The 14053-nt window shown below is 41.8% G+C and overlaps 1 protein-coding gene across 1 annotated transcript in view; it reads left to right on the top strand.

The window, feature by feature from the left end:
* Positions 1-14053, top strand: part of TANGO6 (transport and golgi organization 6 homolog) — a 198299-nt gene that overhangs the window by 76503 nt on the left and 107743 nt on the right. The window contains exons 13-14 of the mRNA XM_021093875.2: positions 4239-4754; positions 7696-7753. Of these exons, the coding sequence (XP_020949534.2) occupies positions 4239-4754; positions 7696-7753 (574 nt within the window). The remainder of the gene's footprint in view (positions 1-4238; positions 4755-7695; positions 7754-14053) is intronic.

Raw genomic sequence — 14053 nt, 5'->3', positions numbered from 1 at the left:
GTTTTCAGATGGTCATTGTCAGCCTAGGGTTTTGTTTCCGAGTCTAAAAGATTATATTATATCTGTCCCTCATTAGGATCCATTGTTTTAGCCAATGAAACAGATTTTAATGGCTTTTGAATCTTTCTTTCCTTTCTAATTTATGTGATTAAGGTGATTTTTAGACCATAGTATCTAGGGAAGAGGAGCTGATGTGGAGAAAGTAGAGGTTTAGGACTGCTAACCAGACGTCTGTAATTCCAAACTCATTTTCCAAACGTCAGGATTGGTCATCAGTATGAGTATGATGTTGGTAATGTCCTTGTCCCCCCAGGGAGCAGTTTCTGCATGATGCTCCAGGACCCATTGGGTCCTCTGAAGCACTGCTGTGTGGAACAGACCTGATCTTGGTGGGGCTGGGATTTGAACTCAGATCTTTAGATCTCATGCCAATTTTCTGAGAGTATCATAGAATGAACTTATTCAAGAAGTATTTATCAAGTGTCTCTTAGCTCTCATGGGGTTTACCTTCTTGTGGTTGTGAGTCATCTGATGAGTTCTTAATATAAAAAAAGATGTGCTCCGCTTTCACATCTACCGATTAAATGAATATATCTTATACCTTTAATATAAAAAAAGATGTAGGAGTTCCCATTGTGGCTCAATGGTAACAAACCTAATTAGTATCCATGAGGACTCAGGTTTCATCCCTGGCCCCACTCAGTGGGTTGAGGATCTGGTGTTGCCATGAGCTATGGTCACAGATGCGGCTCGGATCCCGAATTGCTATGGTTGTGGCATAGGCCAGCAGCTACAGCTCCGATTAGACCCCTAGCCTGAGATCTTCCATATGCCTCGAGTGTGGCCCTAAAATAAATAAATAAATAAATAAATAAAGTGTATTTCTATATCTTATGTGTGTCTTTGTGTATAGCTCATTATAAAACACTTGTAAATAAATTTAATGACACTATAAATAAGGACCCAGACATATAAACTGCTTTAGCTAAATATCTAAAGAAGCATAGGTGATATACAGAAATGAAATGAGAACACCAAATAAATCTAAATATTTTTCAGAGTTAGGAATTTGTAGGTCAGCATTTTATTGGTGGAAGAAATCCTTGGATTCTTCCAAAATTGTGCTTCTCATTGGAGCCGGGGAAGGCAGGAGGAGGATGAGTGTGCCCCTCAGGGGAGCTTTGGAAAGTCTCATGTGGGGCTTTTTCAGTGTATGCATGCCTTCCTCTGGCTGTCACCCCAGTTCTCTTACGCTTCCCTTAGAGGACATGCTCTCTTCCACCACTCACACCCTCAGTCCCACCCCTACCGGTCCAACCCCCAGTTTTATTTTATTTTTCTTTATTTTATTGGCCACTCCTGCAGCATATGGAATTTCCCTGGCCAGGGATCAAACCAGTGGCACAGGAGTGCCCCGAGCCACTGCACTGACAGTGCCAGATCCTTAACCCACTGCACCACAAGAGAACTCCAACCCCTAGTTTTTAAATTTGAGAACTTGCAGAGGTTTAGAACAGCTCACCACCTTAACTGTTTTACTCCTGACACCCCGAAACAAATCATAGATGTGAGCTGACATAGCACAGGTCACTCTGTTCCTAGAGTGTTCCAGAAACTCTGGCAGAGAGGCAGCCAGATAAAGGACTCTGTCACTCACCTGTGGGCTGCTCCTTCAGACCTCGGGACTTGTACACAGAATTCTAAGGTCTGGATGTGAGATCTGTGCTGAGAAGCAGTGATAGGATAAATGAGGGCTTTGTGGTCAGTTCTCAATTTTGATAGGGGCCCTTGGTGACCCTTGAAAAATAATTAATAATTACTTAGGGCTCCACTGTTCTCATCTACCGATAAAGTGAATATATCTTATACCTCAAAAAATTTTTCGAACACTTATAAACCCATAGTTGGCACCTCTAAGATTTCCCTGATAATTTGGATAATGGGGAATTGGTAGGCTGATGAAGCTAAAAGAATGTATAACTTTAATTGCCCTAGAAATGATTTGATTCAGAATTCATATACCTGCCCATCAGAGAGCTTACTTAGTTAAGTAAGATGAATCTCACAATGACTGAGAGGTTGGAAAACAAGGAGAAAAAGTGGTTGGGTTTTTTACAAGTAGACTCTGGTATTTTTAGAGTAGTTTTAGGTGCACAGCAAAATTGAGCAGGAGGTACAGAGATTCCTCTTATCCCCCACTGCCCCCACTCGCGCAGACTCCGCCACCGTCAACATCAAGTCTTGGGGTGGTACACTGGTTGCAGTCGATGAACCTACATGGACGCATCATTATCACCCACAGCCCATACGTTGCATCAGGGTTCAGTCTTGGTGTAGTATACTTAAATATTGACAAACATACAGTGACATGTATCCACCGTTATAGTTTATACCTAATATTCTCACTGGTCCTCAGATCCTCTGTGTATTCATCCCTCCCTCCCCCAAGCCCTGGAAACAGCTGATCTTTTATTGTCTCTGCCTTTAGGCCTTTTCTAGAGGGTTACATAGTTGAACTGATATGCTAAGTAGCCTTTCTTTTTTTTTAAGTCTGGTTGATTTACCATGTTGTACCTGAGTAGCCTTTCCAGACTAACTTCTTTCACTTAATAATATGCACTTAAGGTTCCTCTGCATCTTTTGTGGTTTGATTGCACTTTTCTTTTTATTTTTAAAAATTTTTATTTATTTATTTATTTTTGTATTTTTGCCTTTTCTTGGGCCACTCCCATGGCATATGGAGGTTCCCAGGCTAGGGGTCAAATCGGAGCTTTTGCTGCTGGCCTACGCCAGAGCCACAGCCACGACGGGAACTCCATCACTTTTCTTTTAAGTGCTGAATAATATTCCATTGTCTGGATGTACCACAGTCTGTTTATCTATTCACCTACTAAAAGACATCTGGTTGCCACCAGGTTTTAGCAGTTATGCGTAAAGCTGCTATAAAATCTACGTGTAGGTTTTTGTATAGATATTCGTTTTCAACTCGTTCAGGTAAATACCAAGGAGTTCAGTTGCTGGAGCACATGGTAGGAGTATGTTCAGTTTTGTAAGAAACTGCCAAACTATCTTAACAAAAGTGGTGCTATATCATTTTGCATTCCTATCAGCACTGAATGAGAGTCCTTATTGTTCCACATTTGGTGGTGTTAGATTTTAGGTATTTTAATGGATGTTGTTTTTATTTGAAATTCCCTGATTACATATAATGTTGAGTATTTCTTTTTTTTTTTTTTTTTTGTCTTTTGTCTTTTTGTCTTTTATTGTTGTTGTTGTTGTTGAGTATTTCTTCATATGCTGTATAATCTGTATATCATCTGTGGGGAGATGTCTGTTCTAGTCTTTTGCCTGTTTTTTGTTTGTTTTTGTTTTTAATGGCCATACCAACAGCGTGTGAAAGTTCCTGGGCCAGGGATTGAATGTGAGCTGCAGCTGCAACCTGTGCCATAGCTGTGGCAAAACTGGATCCTTTAATCCACTGTGCTGGCCTGGGGATTGAACCCATACCTCTGCAGTGACCACAGCCACTGAAGTCAGATTCTTAACCCACTGTGGCCACAGTGGGAACTCCATTGCCCATTTTTTAATCAGTTTGTTTGTTTTCTTATAGTTGAGTTTTAGGAGTTCTTTGTATATTTTATGTAGTAGCATAGGCCTCAGCTACAGCTTTGATTCAATTAGCCTGGGAACTTCTGTATGTCACAGGTGTGGCTGTAAAAAGAAAAAAAAAGATACAATAAAAGTCAAAATACAAAAGAATTTCACCATATGACAGGGTATTAAAATTTGATATGGTAAGAATAGCTATAGAGACAAACAATCTAAGAGTACGTGGATTCTAAGGCTAAATAGGAAGAAGAAATGCAGTTAATAAACATAGAAGGATGCTTAACAGCACTGCTAGGTCTGGGTAGTGCAAATTAAAATCATAAGGTACCTTGTTTTGCCCATCAGACTGTAAAAACTGAGTAGTAATACGCATTAATGAGGCATTTTTTTTTTTAACTTAGCAAAGTACCTGTACATGGTAAGTATTCAATAAACGTTAGCCGTAATTATTCAACAGTAGTTACTGAGTGCCAGGCTATAGGTTACTGAGTGCCAGGCTATATACTGATTATGCCAGAAGTAAGGTTTGCTTCCTGGCCCCTTTTCTCAGAATCTGTTATCTTGTGCTCAGGTCATATTAACATCTGCTATGTTAATTTGGGTTTGGCATTTTTCATTTCATTTTGTAGTTGAAGTCAAGTGACTTTGCCGTCCTGAAGCAGTTGGTGCCACTGTTGGAGAAGGTCTCCACCACCTACCCTGACCCCGTCATCCAAGAACTGGCCGTTGACCTCCGCATCACCATCTCCACCCACGGAGCCTTTACCACTGAGGCTGTCAGTGTGGCTGCCCAGAGTACCCTGAGCAAAGAGGATCCAGAAGGGAAAAGGGAAGAGCAGCAACAAGCCAGTCATGAAAGACACTGCGACATGTCTCCTAGCCACCTCAAACCACAGCAAAGCCACGACATGTCCAGACAAACAGGCCTGAAACCTAATCCTCCACTTGTTCCTCCGGTCGTCCGTGAGCCCAGCATCACTACAAACCAGAAATCAGGAAGCCTAACCGCAGAGCAGCTCCAGGAAGCTCTTTTATCAGCTTACGACCCTCAGATTCCAACAAGGGCTGCTGCCCTGCGAACTCTTTCTCGCTGGGTAGAGCAGAGAGAACCAAAAGCCCTTGAGGTGCAGGAGAAACTTCTCAAGGTGAGTAGACCACACCACACACACACACACACACACAGGTGTCAAGGCCACTTTCCAGGAGCCTTGACTGTGTATCACGCACTGTCCTAGACCACCCTTGGGGAAGCTGTCATTATTCTGCAGAAGCAAGACTTAGATACAGGGAAAACTTAGATATACATGAGACTGCTCAACTGAACATGAGCAGAGTGCCAGCATTTTTACAGGCAAGAACCTCTGTGGACAGTCAGGAAAAGAAGAGAGTTAAAATCTGGAGGAAGTAGATCTTCACATAGTTTCACAACGAGTAGTTTGAGCCACTGAAAGAAAATAGATGGAAGAACATGGGCAGATTCCCAGTGGCGGTAAAGTACCTTTCTGGTAAATAAGGCCACTTTCAACACTGTGACCCAGCCTACATAAGCCACCTGTTTTCTCTGGGCCCCTTTCAAGAGGGGCTTTGGGCAGAATTGGGTCTCCTCCCCTCTTCTCCCTCCATCACGGTGGAAAAAGCTGTTCTGTGTACCATCGATGTATGTGGGAGAATATGTATGCTTAGTTGGGGATCTTTTCTCTTTTGTGGAAATTGTTCTGACGCCAGTACGGGTTAGAGACTAAGAGCAGAGGGTCTGAAGATGACTAATCAAATCACAGGTCAGTTTCTTGGACAAGTTAAATTTTCTGTGCCTCAGTGTCCATCTGTAGAGTGAGGATAATAATAATTAGACCCACTTTATGTTGAAAGGTTTAAAATAAAATAATCCATGCAAAGGACTAATTAAATGACAGGCACATAATGAGCACCCAGTAAAGGTTCATTATCGTAACTGTTATTACCTATTATCTTTTTTTTAAACCTATTATCTTTTCTATATGCTCTAGCCATTAGATCAAGAATTATGATTCTGATCGGAAACAGTTACTTTTAGTCACTAAAGTACTAGAACCAGTAGTAGAGTGATAACTTCCGTTTACTGAGCCGGGTCTCTTGCCTTTTAGACGTGATCTCTGATTCTTGCAACAACTGACATACTAATATTATCCCCGTTTTGTAGACGAGAAAACCACGTCACAGAAATGTGCTAAGGATTTGCTGTCATTGAAATGTTGCTGAAAACCTCAAATTATCTACCGCCTTTGAGTAGTCACTAAAAATAGCCCTTCATACATCTATGTAGATGATGAATGCTATGCACGTCTTTGGAATTTTCTTTAAGTAATTTAACCTTCATTGGTTGTACATAACTGGTCATTAAGTCCTGTCACTTCTTTTCCCCAGAAGTCTTTCGAACCTGTCTCTTTATTGCCATGCCCACTACCCTGGATTAAGCTTCTCTTACTCCAGTCATGCTCCTCCCAACCTGACCATCTTAAATAACCTCAGGCATCCCTCACATGCTGCAGTTGTGGGAACCAGGAGTATCAAGCTGATATCACGAATTGCTGTGCCAGCAAAGGACGCATCACTCTGTATGCAACAGACCACCCCCGTCTTCTAGACACCAAGCAGGAGGGACACGGGCACGTGGCCACTGTCTTTCTCTGGCCCTCATGTTAGTTAGGGCCTAAACCTAACATGTCACCATTGTATCTTCTAGATAAACAAGACCCACTGCAGTTGACATGCTCTTGTGGGTTCTGAAATTATAAGATGTGTTAGAGTAATTGGTTACTGATGTCAATTGAAGTGCTAAAATTTGCAAAAGATTTTTTAGAATAAATTAGAACAGATTCAAGGTTATCCTAACAATAACATCTCTGTCTGACACTTGCATTTCCATACGCTTTCTGAGTACAAGAGAAAAGGGTCAAGTTATAGCAGATATACCATTAATTGGACATGACCCCAAACCTGGCCTCTTGTGTGTTGGGATCTGTCATGTCGTAACTAAGAGTGGGCTGGCTCTCTCATGGGCTGTAGTGGAAAAGATGTTGGGGATTGCGCGTCCAGATTTTGGTTTCCAGGTCTTGGTGCATACCTGACAACTTTGAGAAGTAGCTCCCCCAATTGCTACCCTTTTTAACTATTATAAAAATGAGACTTCAAATATATATGCTGTTTCCCTCACAAGATTCTAAAGTTAGACCAATGTCTAGCCACAACAAAGAGGAAGAAAAGCATTTATTCTTTTTTTAGCCATTTATTTCATTGCTTTATTATTTTCTTATAAGAATATTCCACAGTTTCTTTTTTTGTTATCTCTGTTTTATTTTTTTGTCTTGTGTCTTTTTTTTAGGGCTACATCTGAGGCATATGGAGGTTCTCAGGCTAGGGGTCAGGTGTAGGTCACAGACTTGGCTTGGATCCCGAGTTGCTGTGGTACCACAGCCACAGCAACTCGGGATCCAAGCCAAGTCTGTGACCTACACCACAGCTCATGACAACGCCAGATCCTTAACCCACTGAACCAGGCCAGGGATTGAACCCACTTCCTCATGGATACTAGTCAGGTTTGTTAACCATTGAGCCACGACAGGAACTCCTATTATCTCTGTTTTTTTAATTTTCCTTTTTTTAAAAAAATTATTGGGGTATAATTGATTTACAGTGTTGTATTAGCATCATGTTTACAACAAAGTGAGTCACTCATACTATTCTTTTTTCTTTGTCTTCTGTCTTTATTTTTTAAGTGCCAAACTCATGGCATATGGAGGTTCCCAGGCTAGGAGTTGAACCGGAGCTGTAGCTGCTGGCTTACGCCACAGCCACAGCAATGCCAGATCCGAGCTGCATCTGCAACCTATGCCACAGCTCACGGCAACGCTGGATCCTTAACCCACTGAACGAGGCCAGGGATCAAACCCGCATCCTCATGGTTGCTAGTCGGGTTCATTAACCACTGAGCCATGATGGGAACTCCAGTTATACTGGTCTTTTGACACCACTCTAAGGGGTTCTTAAATCTTGCTTGATCTTTGTGAATCGTAACCCTAACCCTAACCCTATATTTTGTGGTTCCAGGTTTTCTTGGAGAACTTGGAACATGAAGACACCTTTGTATACCTGTCTGCTATTCAGGGTAAGCTAGTTCTAGATAAAGGACTTTGAATCTGTGGACCAAGGATTATATCACATATCTTTGCACAAAATCTCTAACATCATAGAGCCACAAATTGCTGGTCATTTTGTCCATCTTCCTGCCTCCTATCTAGGACTTGATTTAAGTCATGGTAATGATATTCCTGGAGGGGTCCTAAAGGGGCCTTATAATCTCATAATGATAGGGGAACCTTCATTTGTATTTACTACGCTATGGATGAAATCCCATTTCCTGTAATTCAAGGAGGTAAAGGGTGGCTCACACATGAGCTCTTATTACCTTGGCCTTTCAGGTACTTGATTCTGTCCCTGTGCATCTGGGCTCTCTCTTTAAGCTGAAGAATCTCAGAATATGTACTCTTTCTTCCTCAAAATGTTTTTGCAATAATTTCGTTTGTCTTTTGTGATTCTTTATTGTTCTTCCCATCTCCATTAATTTGTGGCCTTCAAATCTAGAGAGAGGCTTCATGAAAGGGGTGTAGAGAATTAGGCATCCCTCCCAAGAGGGTGAGTTGCACACGTGGTGAGAAGGCAGAGTTAACCTATAGTTTCTCTTGGCTCCGTCCGTGTGGTACAGGTGTCAGGAGCTGGGGCCTGGAGGGGGCTGCCCAGGCTGCACTGCCGCTTCCCCTGCTTCTCAGCTGATGAACACCGGCAAATGATTTAATCCCTCTGGGCTTCAGTTTCTCATCTATAAAAGGGAGGCGAAGTAGGAGTTTAAAATCGTACAACTACTTTAGAAAACAGTCTGGCAGTTCCTCCGAATGATCAACGTTGAGTTGTCAGTTGACCCAGAGATTTTCCCTGTAGGTCTTCACCCAAGGGAAATGGAAACATGTCCATACAGAAACTTGAACATGAGTGTTCATAGTAGCCAAAAGGTGGAAATGACCCAGATGTCCATCCAGCATTTGACGAATGGTTGGACAAAACGGGGTGTATACATACAATGGCATATTATTCAGCCAAAAACAATTGAGGAAATACCGAAACATGTTACAGTGTGGATGAACCTTGAAAACACTATAGCTCGTGACGTAAAAGTCACATGTTGTGTGGTTCCTGTATACAAAACGTCAGAATAGGGAAATTCATAGAGACATAAAGTAGATTTGTTTAGGGCTGGGGGGAAAGGAGAGTATTGGGAGGTAATAGCTGAAGGGTGCAGGGTTTCCTTTTGGGGTAATGTAAACATTCTCAAACTGTGGTGATGGTTGCACAACCCTTTTGGTATGTTCGGGAACTTTGAATTGTATATTTAAATTGGTGAGTTTTATGGTATACAAATTATATCTCAGTAAAGCTGTTGCCAAAAAAATAATGAAATGAAATTTAATAAGGAGAGGGATAAAACTGTCAGTTTTTACTTATAATTAAATATAATAATGTGGATGGGGAGTTCCCATCATGGCACAGCGGAAACAAATCCGACTAGGAACCATGAGGTTGTGGGTTCGATCCCTGGCCTCGCTCAGTGGGTTAAGAATCCGGCGTTGCTATGAGCTGTAGTGTAGGTTGCAGACCCGGCTCGGATCCCGAGTTGCTGTGGATGTGGTGTAGGCCAGCAGCAACAGCTCTGATTAGGTCACTAGCCTGGGAACCTCCATATGCCACAGGTACGGCCCTAAAAAGACAAAATAAATAAATAAATAAATAAATAAGTAATGTAGATGGGCTCCTGGAACAGAAAAAGGACATTAGGGAAAAACTAAGAATCTTGAGTAAATTTTGGACTTTAGTTGATAATGAAGAATGTCACTCTAATTTCATTACTTGTGACAGTGTACCATGCTAACATAAAAATAATAGGGGCAACTGGGTATGCCGTATATGAGAACTCTCTATGCATCTTTCCAATAAATCTGTAAACCTAAACTATTCTATTACTAAAAGTTTATAAAGAGGGGCTAACATTAGGATTAAATGAGTTAATACCTTGAAAGTGCCTAGTGCATAGTAATTGTTCAGTGTATGTTAGGATTTTAATGTTGTCATCACTACTGTTTGTCTTGTTAGATTGCTAGGTGGTGGTATGTGTAATTTCTCAAAGCTAAAACTTGAGTAGGTGGATTCTATCAGGTGGTTACTGCTACATAACAGGTTACGCCAACAATCACTAGCTTAAAACACCAAGCGTTGATTACTGCTCCTGCATTTGTAGACCCCTGGGCTCAGCGGACCTAGCTGGGCTTGATGGGCAGCCTTGCCTCTCCCTTCACGTCTGTGGGCCTTGGCAGCCCTGCTGCACCTGTGTCTGATCGTCCCCGGTCCAGGGCCTCCCAGGGCCTCTCTGCGTGGTGATGGTAGAAGTGTAGGAGAGCAGGAATCAACTCAAGAGGCCTTTTCCTAAGCTTGGAACTGGCAACCTGTCACTGTTGCCTCCTTCTGCCACTTGAAGCAACAGAGCCCAACCCATTTGTCAAGGAACAGAAAAATACACTCTGTCTCTTTAGTGGGACAGACTGCCAAGTCACCCAGCAAAGGACGGGGATGCAGGGAGGGTGAAGAATTGAAGCCAGTAGCGCAGTCTTTCCAGCAAGGATCTATATGAGCACAAAGGCTCCTTATGGGCTGCTTACCTCTTGGTATATCCTCTATGCAGACATGGAGTTGAAACTTAATAAGACAGAGGTCAGAGGGGAAAATATACAGCGATGAAGGCCTGAGCTTGGTGTTCATCCTTTATTCAGCAAATATCTACTGTGCACCTACTATCTATACAAAACACTTTCACAATGAGTTTCATGATAGTTAAAAAGCAAAAAGAAATTCTTCAAAGGAGACAAAATACCCACTCACAGAGGTCAAAGGGCAGGTAGGTGAGAGCAAAAGAGTAGAGGGTGTCAAGAGTGAAAGTAACTACTGACAGCCAAGAGGTCCCAGAGACCAGGCTTTGAGATAAGCCTGAGGGCCCCGTAGGGCTCAGGAAGCCACATGACAATGAATGGCACTTATGGAAATCAAATAAATCAGTGAGGCAGGAACTAAAATGCTGATAATTAATAAGTCTCAGAAAACCAGTCATCCTCTACTTTTTCCAGGAAGCTGATACTGTCAAGGAGATGTTTCCTGGTGATTTTTTTTTTTTTTTTTTTTTTTGACAATTTTCGGGAAAGGGTGGTGTGTCATTCTCATATGGCAACATTGCTGTTTGGAGTAAACTTCTTAGCTGATTAACCCACTGAGCTCATTAGCCTCTAGGGTCCGCTATAAAAATCACAACTTGGTTCTGTGTTTGTTTTTACTACTCTTAATTGGCATGCTAATCAGTTAGTAGCTAATTTGGAGTTGAACATGGGAGGTAGAGGTGTAATTTCTGTTCTCAGCTCCCTGCGATGGACAGGTTTGAATTAATTGATGTTTTTGGTGTTTGTAACATGCAGTTAAAGGCCAGAGCCTTAGGTGCATTTCCCATTAAGAAAGGAAAGAGCTGAATTTTCCCACCTGCATTGCCAATGTCAATTGCTCAGGCTTAAAACTCCAGAGCCAAGGCTTTCTGGATTCCCAATCAGACAAGACCAGCCCACATGTAAATGTTCAATAGAACCAGGGGGCTTGGTTGTGGTTTGAGAAGCATTAGGTTTTTTTTCTTTCTTTTTTTAGGGCCACACCTGCGGCATATGGAGGTTCCCAGGCTAGGGGTCGAATCGGAGCTGTAGCCACTGGGCTATGCCACAGGCACAGCAATGCCAGATCTGAGTCAAGTCTGTGACCCGCACCACAGCTCACCCGCAACATGGGGTCCTTAACCCACTGAGCGAGGCCAGGGATCCAATCTGCGTCCTCTAGTTAAATTCATTTCCGCTGAGCCACGAAGGGGACTCCTGAGTAGTAGCATTAGTTTTGGGAGTGTGTGTGTGAGTGTATAGGTGTGTGCCTATGTGTGTTTCAAGTCTTCCTTTTCTAGGCTGCCATTTGAAATGGCTACAACGTATCCTTTACTTACTTTATTTTATTTTTTATGTCCCCACTCAAGGGGTATGGAAGTTCCCAGGCCAGATAGCAGATCTGAACCACAGCTGCCACCTACACCACAGCTGCGGCAACACCTGATCTTTAACGTACCACACCAGGCTGGGAATCGAACCCATACCCCTGCAGCGACGCGAGCCGCTGCAGTTAGATTGGTAATCCACTGTGCCACAGCCGGAACTCCACTTTATTGATATTTTGCATTTCTTTTGTAATTTCTCACCAACTTTTTTTACACTCAAGAGACAGAGCAGAGGGGAGTTAAACAAACTCACTCATTCAACAGGTACTTATTGATACCTGAGGCAGGAATCAATACATATTATCTGTACATCAGGACAGGCTGAAAACTAAATTCCTTATGAGTTAAATTTTAATTATAGTAAAGACTTCATCTCCTTTTAGTCCCACTGAGAGAGTGATGGTTGATTTAGTTCTCATGGCAGCTGCTCTCAGATACTCAGTAGCAACTTCTTCAGGCAAGGAATTATATACAAATTGCCTAGTTCCAGTTACAATCCAGAGTTTATAAATAGAGAACTTAATCTTAGACTGTGCCCTTTAAGTGTCTCTCCTACTTGGATGCCTTGTATATTCCTTTCTCATTGTTTTCTCTTCATTGTTACTACACAAATTAATTCATTCTTATTGTTTGAAAAACATTTAAATGACAGCAGAGTGTATAAGATAAAAAGTAGAAGTCTTCTCTTTTCCAAAATAGAAGTTAAAATATGTCCTTTAGGGTCCATAATGTGTATTTGCTGTTTCAAGCATTTTTCACATTTCAGTCTTGAAATAGATGTACAGTAATGAGTGTGATAAATATGCGATGTTCTTCAAATAAGATATAATAATCAAGTTGTTTATCATACTGTGGTCTGCTCATGTGTCCTCTCAGGCACTTTCAATTATTTAAAGAACATTTTGAAAGCAACACCAGTGATAGATGCATTTCAGGGATCCAAGTGATCCTCATCAGTGTCAAAAGAATCTTTGGATGAAACTACTAGGCTCATTGAAAAAAAGAAACCCCAGGCTTGGAGCCAAGCCTGGGAGGTGAAAGCATATGCCAGTGTGTGGACTGAAGAGAATCTACACATCTCGACGTGCCTGAGCAAATTGCACTAGCTCTTCTACCCTCTTCCTTTCACAGAAGAGTTTTCATTTCTGGCAGAAGAGCCAAGGGGAGGGAAGGCAGAAGGCCTGAAAGGGGGGAAGGTGGATACAAGGTGAAATTACTTTTACAGAGTTTCAAACCGAGCAGGATTACAAGTCTTAACTTGTCAGAGAGAGAGGCTGAACTCCCTATCTCACTCTCAGATTCCTACTTCAAATAAAGTAAGTTGGGCAGCCATTAACCCTAAACAGTTCCATCCCTTGAAGGAGCATCTAATTGGATCAGGCATTGAAATTTGGAAGGTCTCCCTGTGAAGTTTACTATCTCCATTTAGGTCCTTGAAATGAGATTTCTTTTGTGTCCAGACCTGGTGTCTGTAGCACCTAATTAACAAATGAGCATTTAGTAAATGTCTCTCGTATATGCTAGCTCAGTAAATTCTTGAAGTAGTTCTGGCAAATAGGCCATATCCCCATTTTTTAAACTTCTTATTTGAGTAATAGCCTATACACCTAAAATTCACATTGAATACTTATACATACAAACTTGGTGGTTTCTAGTAATTTAGAGATCTGGGCAGCCTCACCACTATCTAATTTTAGAACTTTTTCATCATCTCAAAAAGAAACCCTCTATCAGCTGCTGTTCTTCATTCTCCCAAGCCCCTGGGAAGCCCTAAGCTACATTTTTTCGCTGTGGATTTGCCTGTTCTGGACTTTTCGTAGTATAGAGTCGTACAGTGTATGGACTTTTGTGTCTGGCTCTTTTCACCTGGCATAATGTTTGCATTTGTAAGGTAACAAGTATCAGGACCTCTTTCCATTTTGTGGCTGAGTAATACTCCATTGTATTGATTAACCACATTTTGTTTATCCATTCATCAGTTGATAGACATTTGAGTTGTTTCATTTTTAAGGTATTATGGGTAACACTGTAATGAATATTCATGCCTCCTCTTCTCTCCCAAGTCAGAGATTGCATTTTTCTTTTTCTCTTTCTTTTTTTTTTTCTTCTTCTTCTTCTTCTTTTTTTTTTTTTTGTCTTTTTAGGGCCATACCCATGGCATATGGAAGTTCCCAGGGCAGGGGTCAAATTGGAGCTGCAGCTGCTGGCTTATGCCACAGCCACAGCAACGTAGGGTCCGAGCTGCATCTGTGACCTACACCACAGCTCACGGCAATGCCGGATCCT

The sequence above is a fragment of the Sus scrofa genome, chromosome 6, assembly GCF_054392235.1.
Source record: "Sus scrofa isolate SSC_HxYL_T2T_F1_AM1 chromosome 6, Sscrofa_HxYL_maternal_Yorkshire_Landrace_v2.0, whole genome shotgun sequence".
NCBI classification, from domain to species: domain Eukaryota; kingdom Metazoa; phylum Chordata; class Mammalia; order Artiodactyla; family Suidae; genus Sus; species Sus scrofa.
This window is presented reverse-complemented; position numbering and strand designations above follow the sequence as displayed.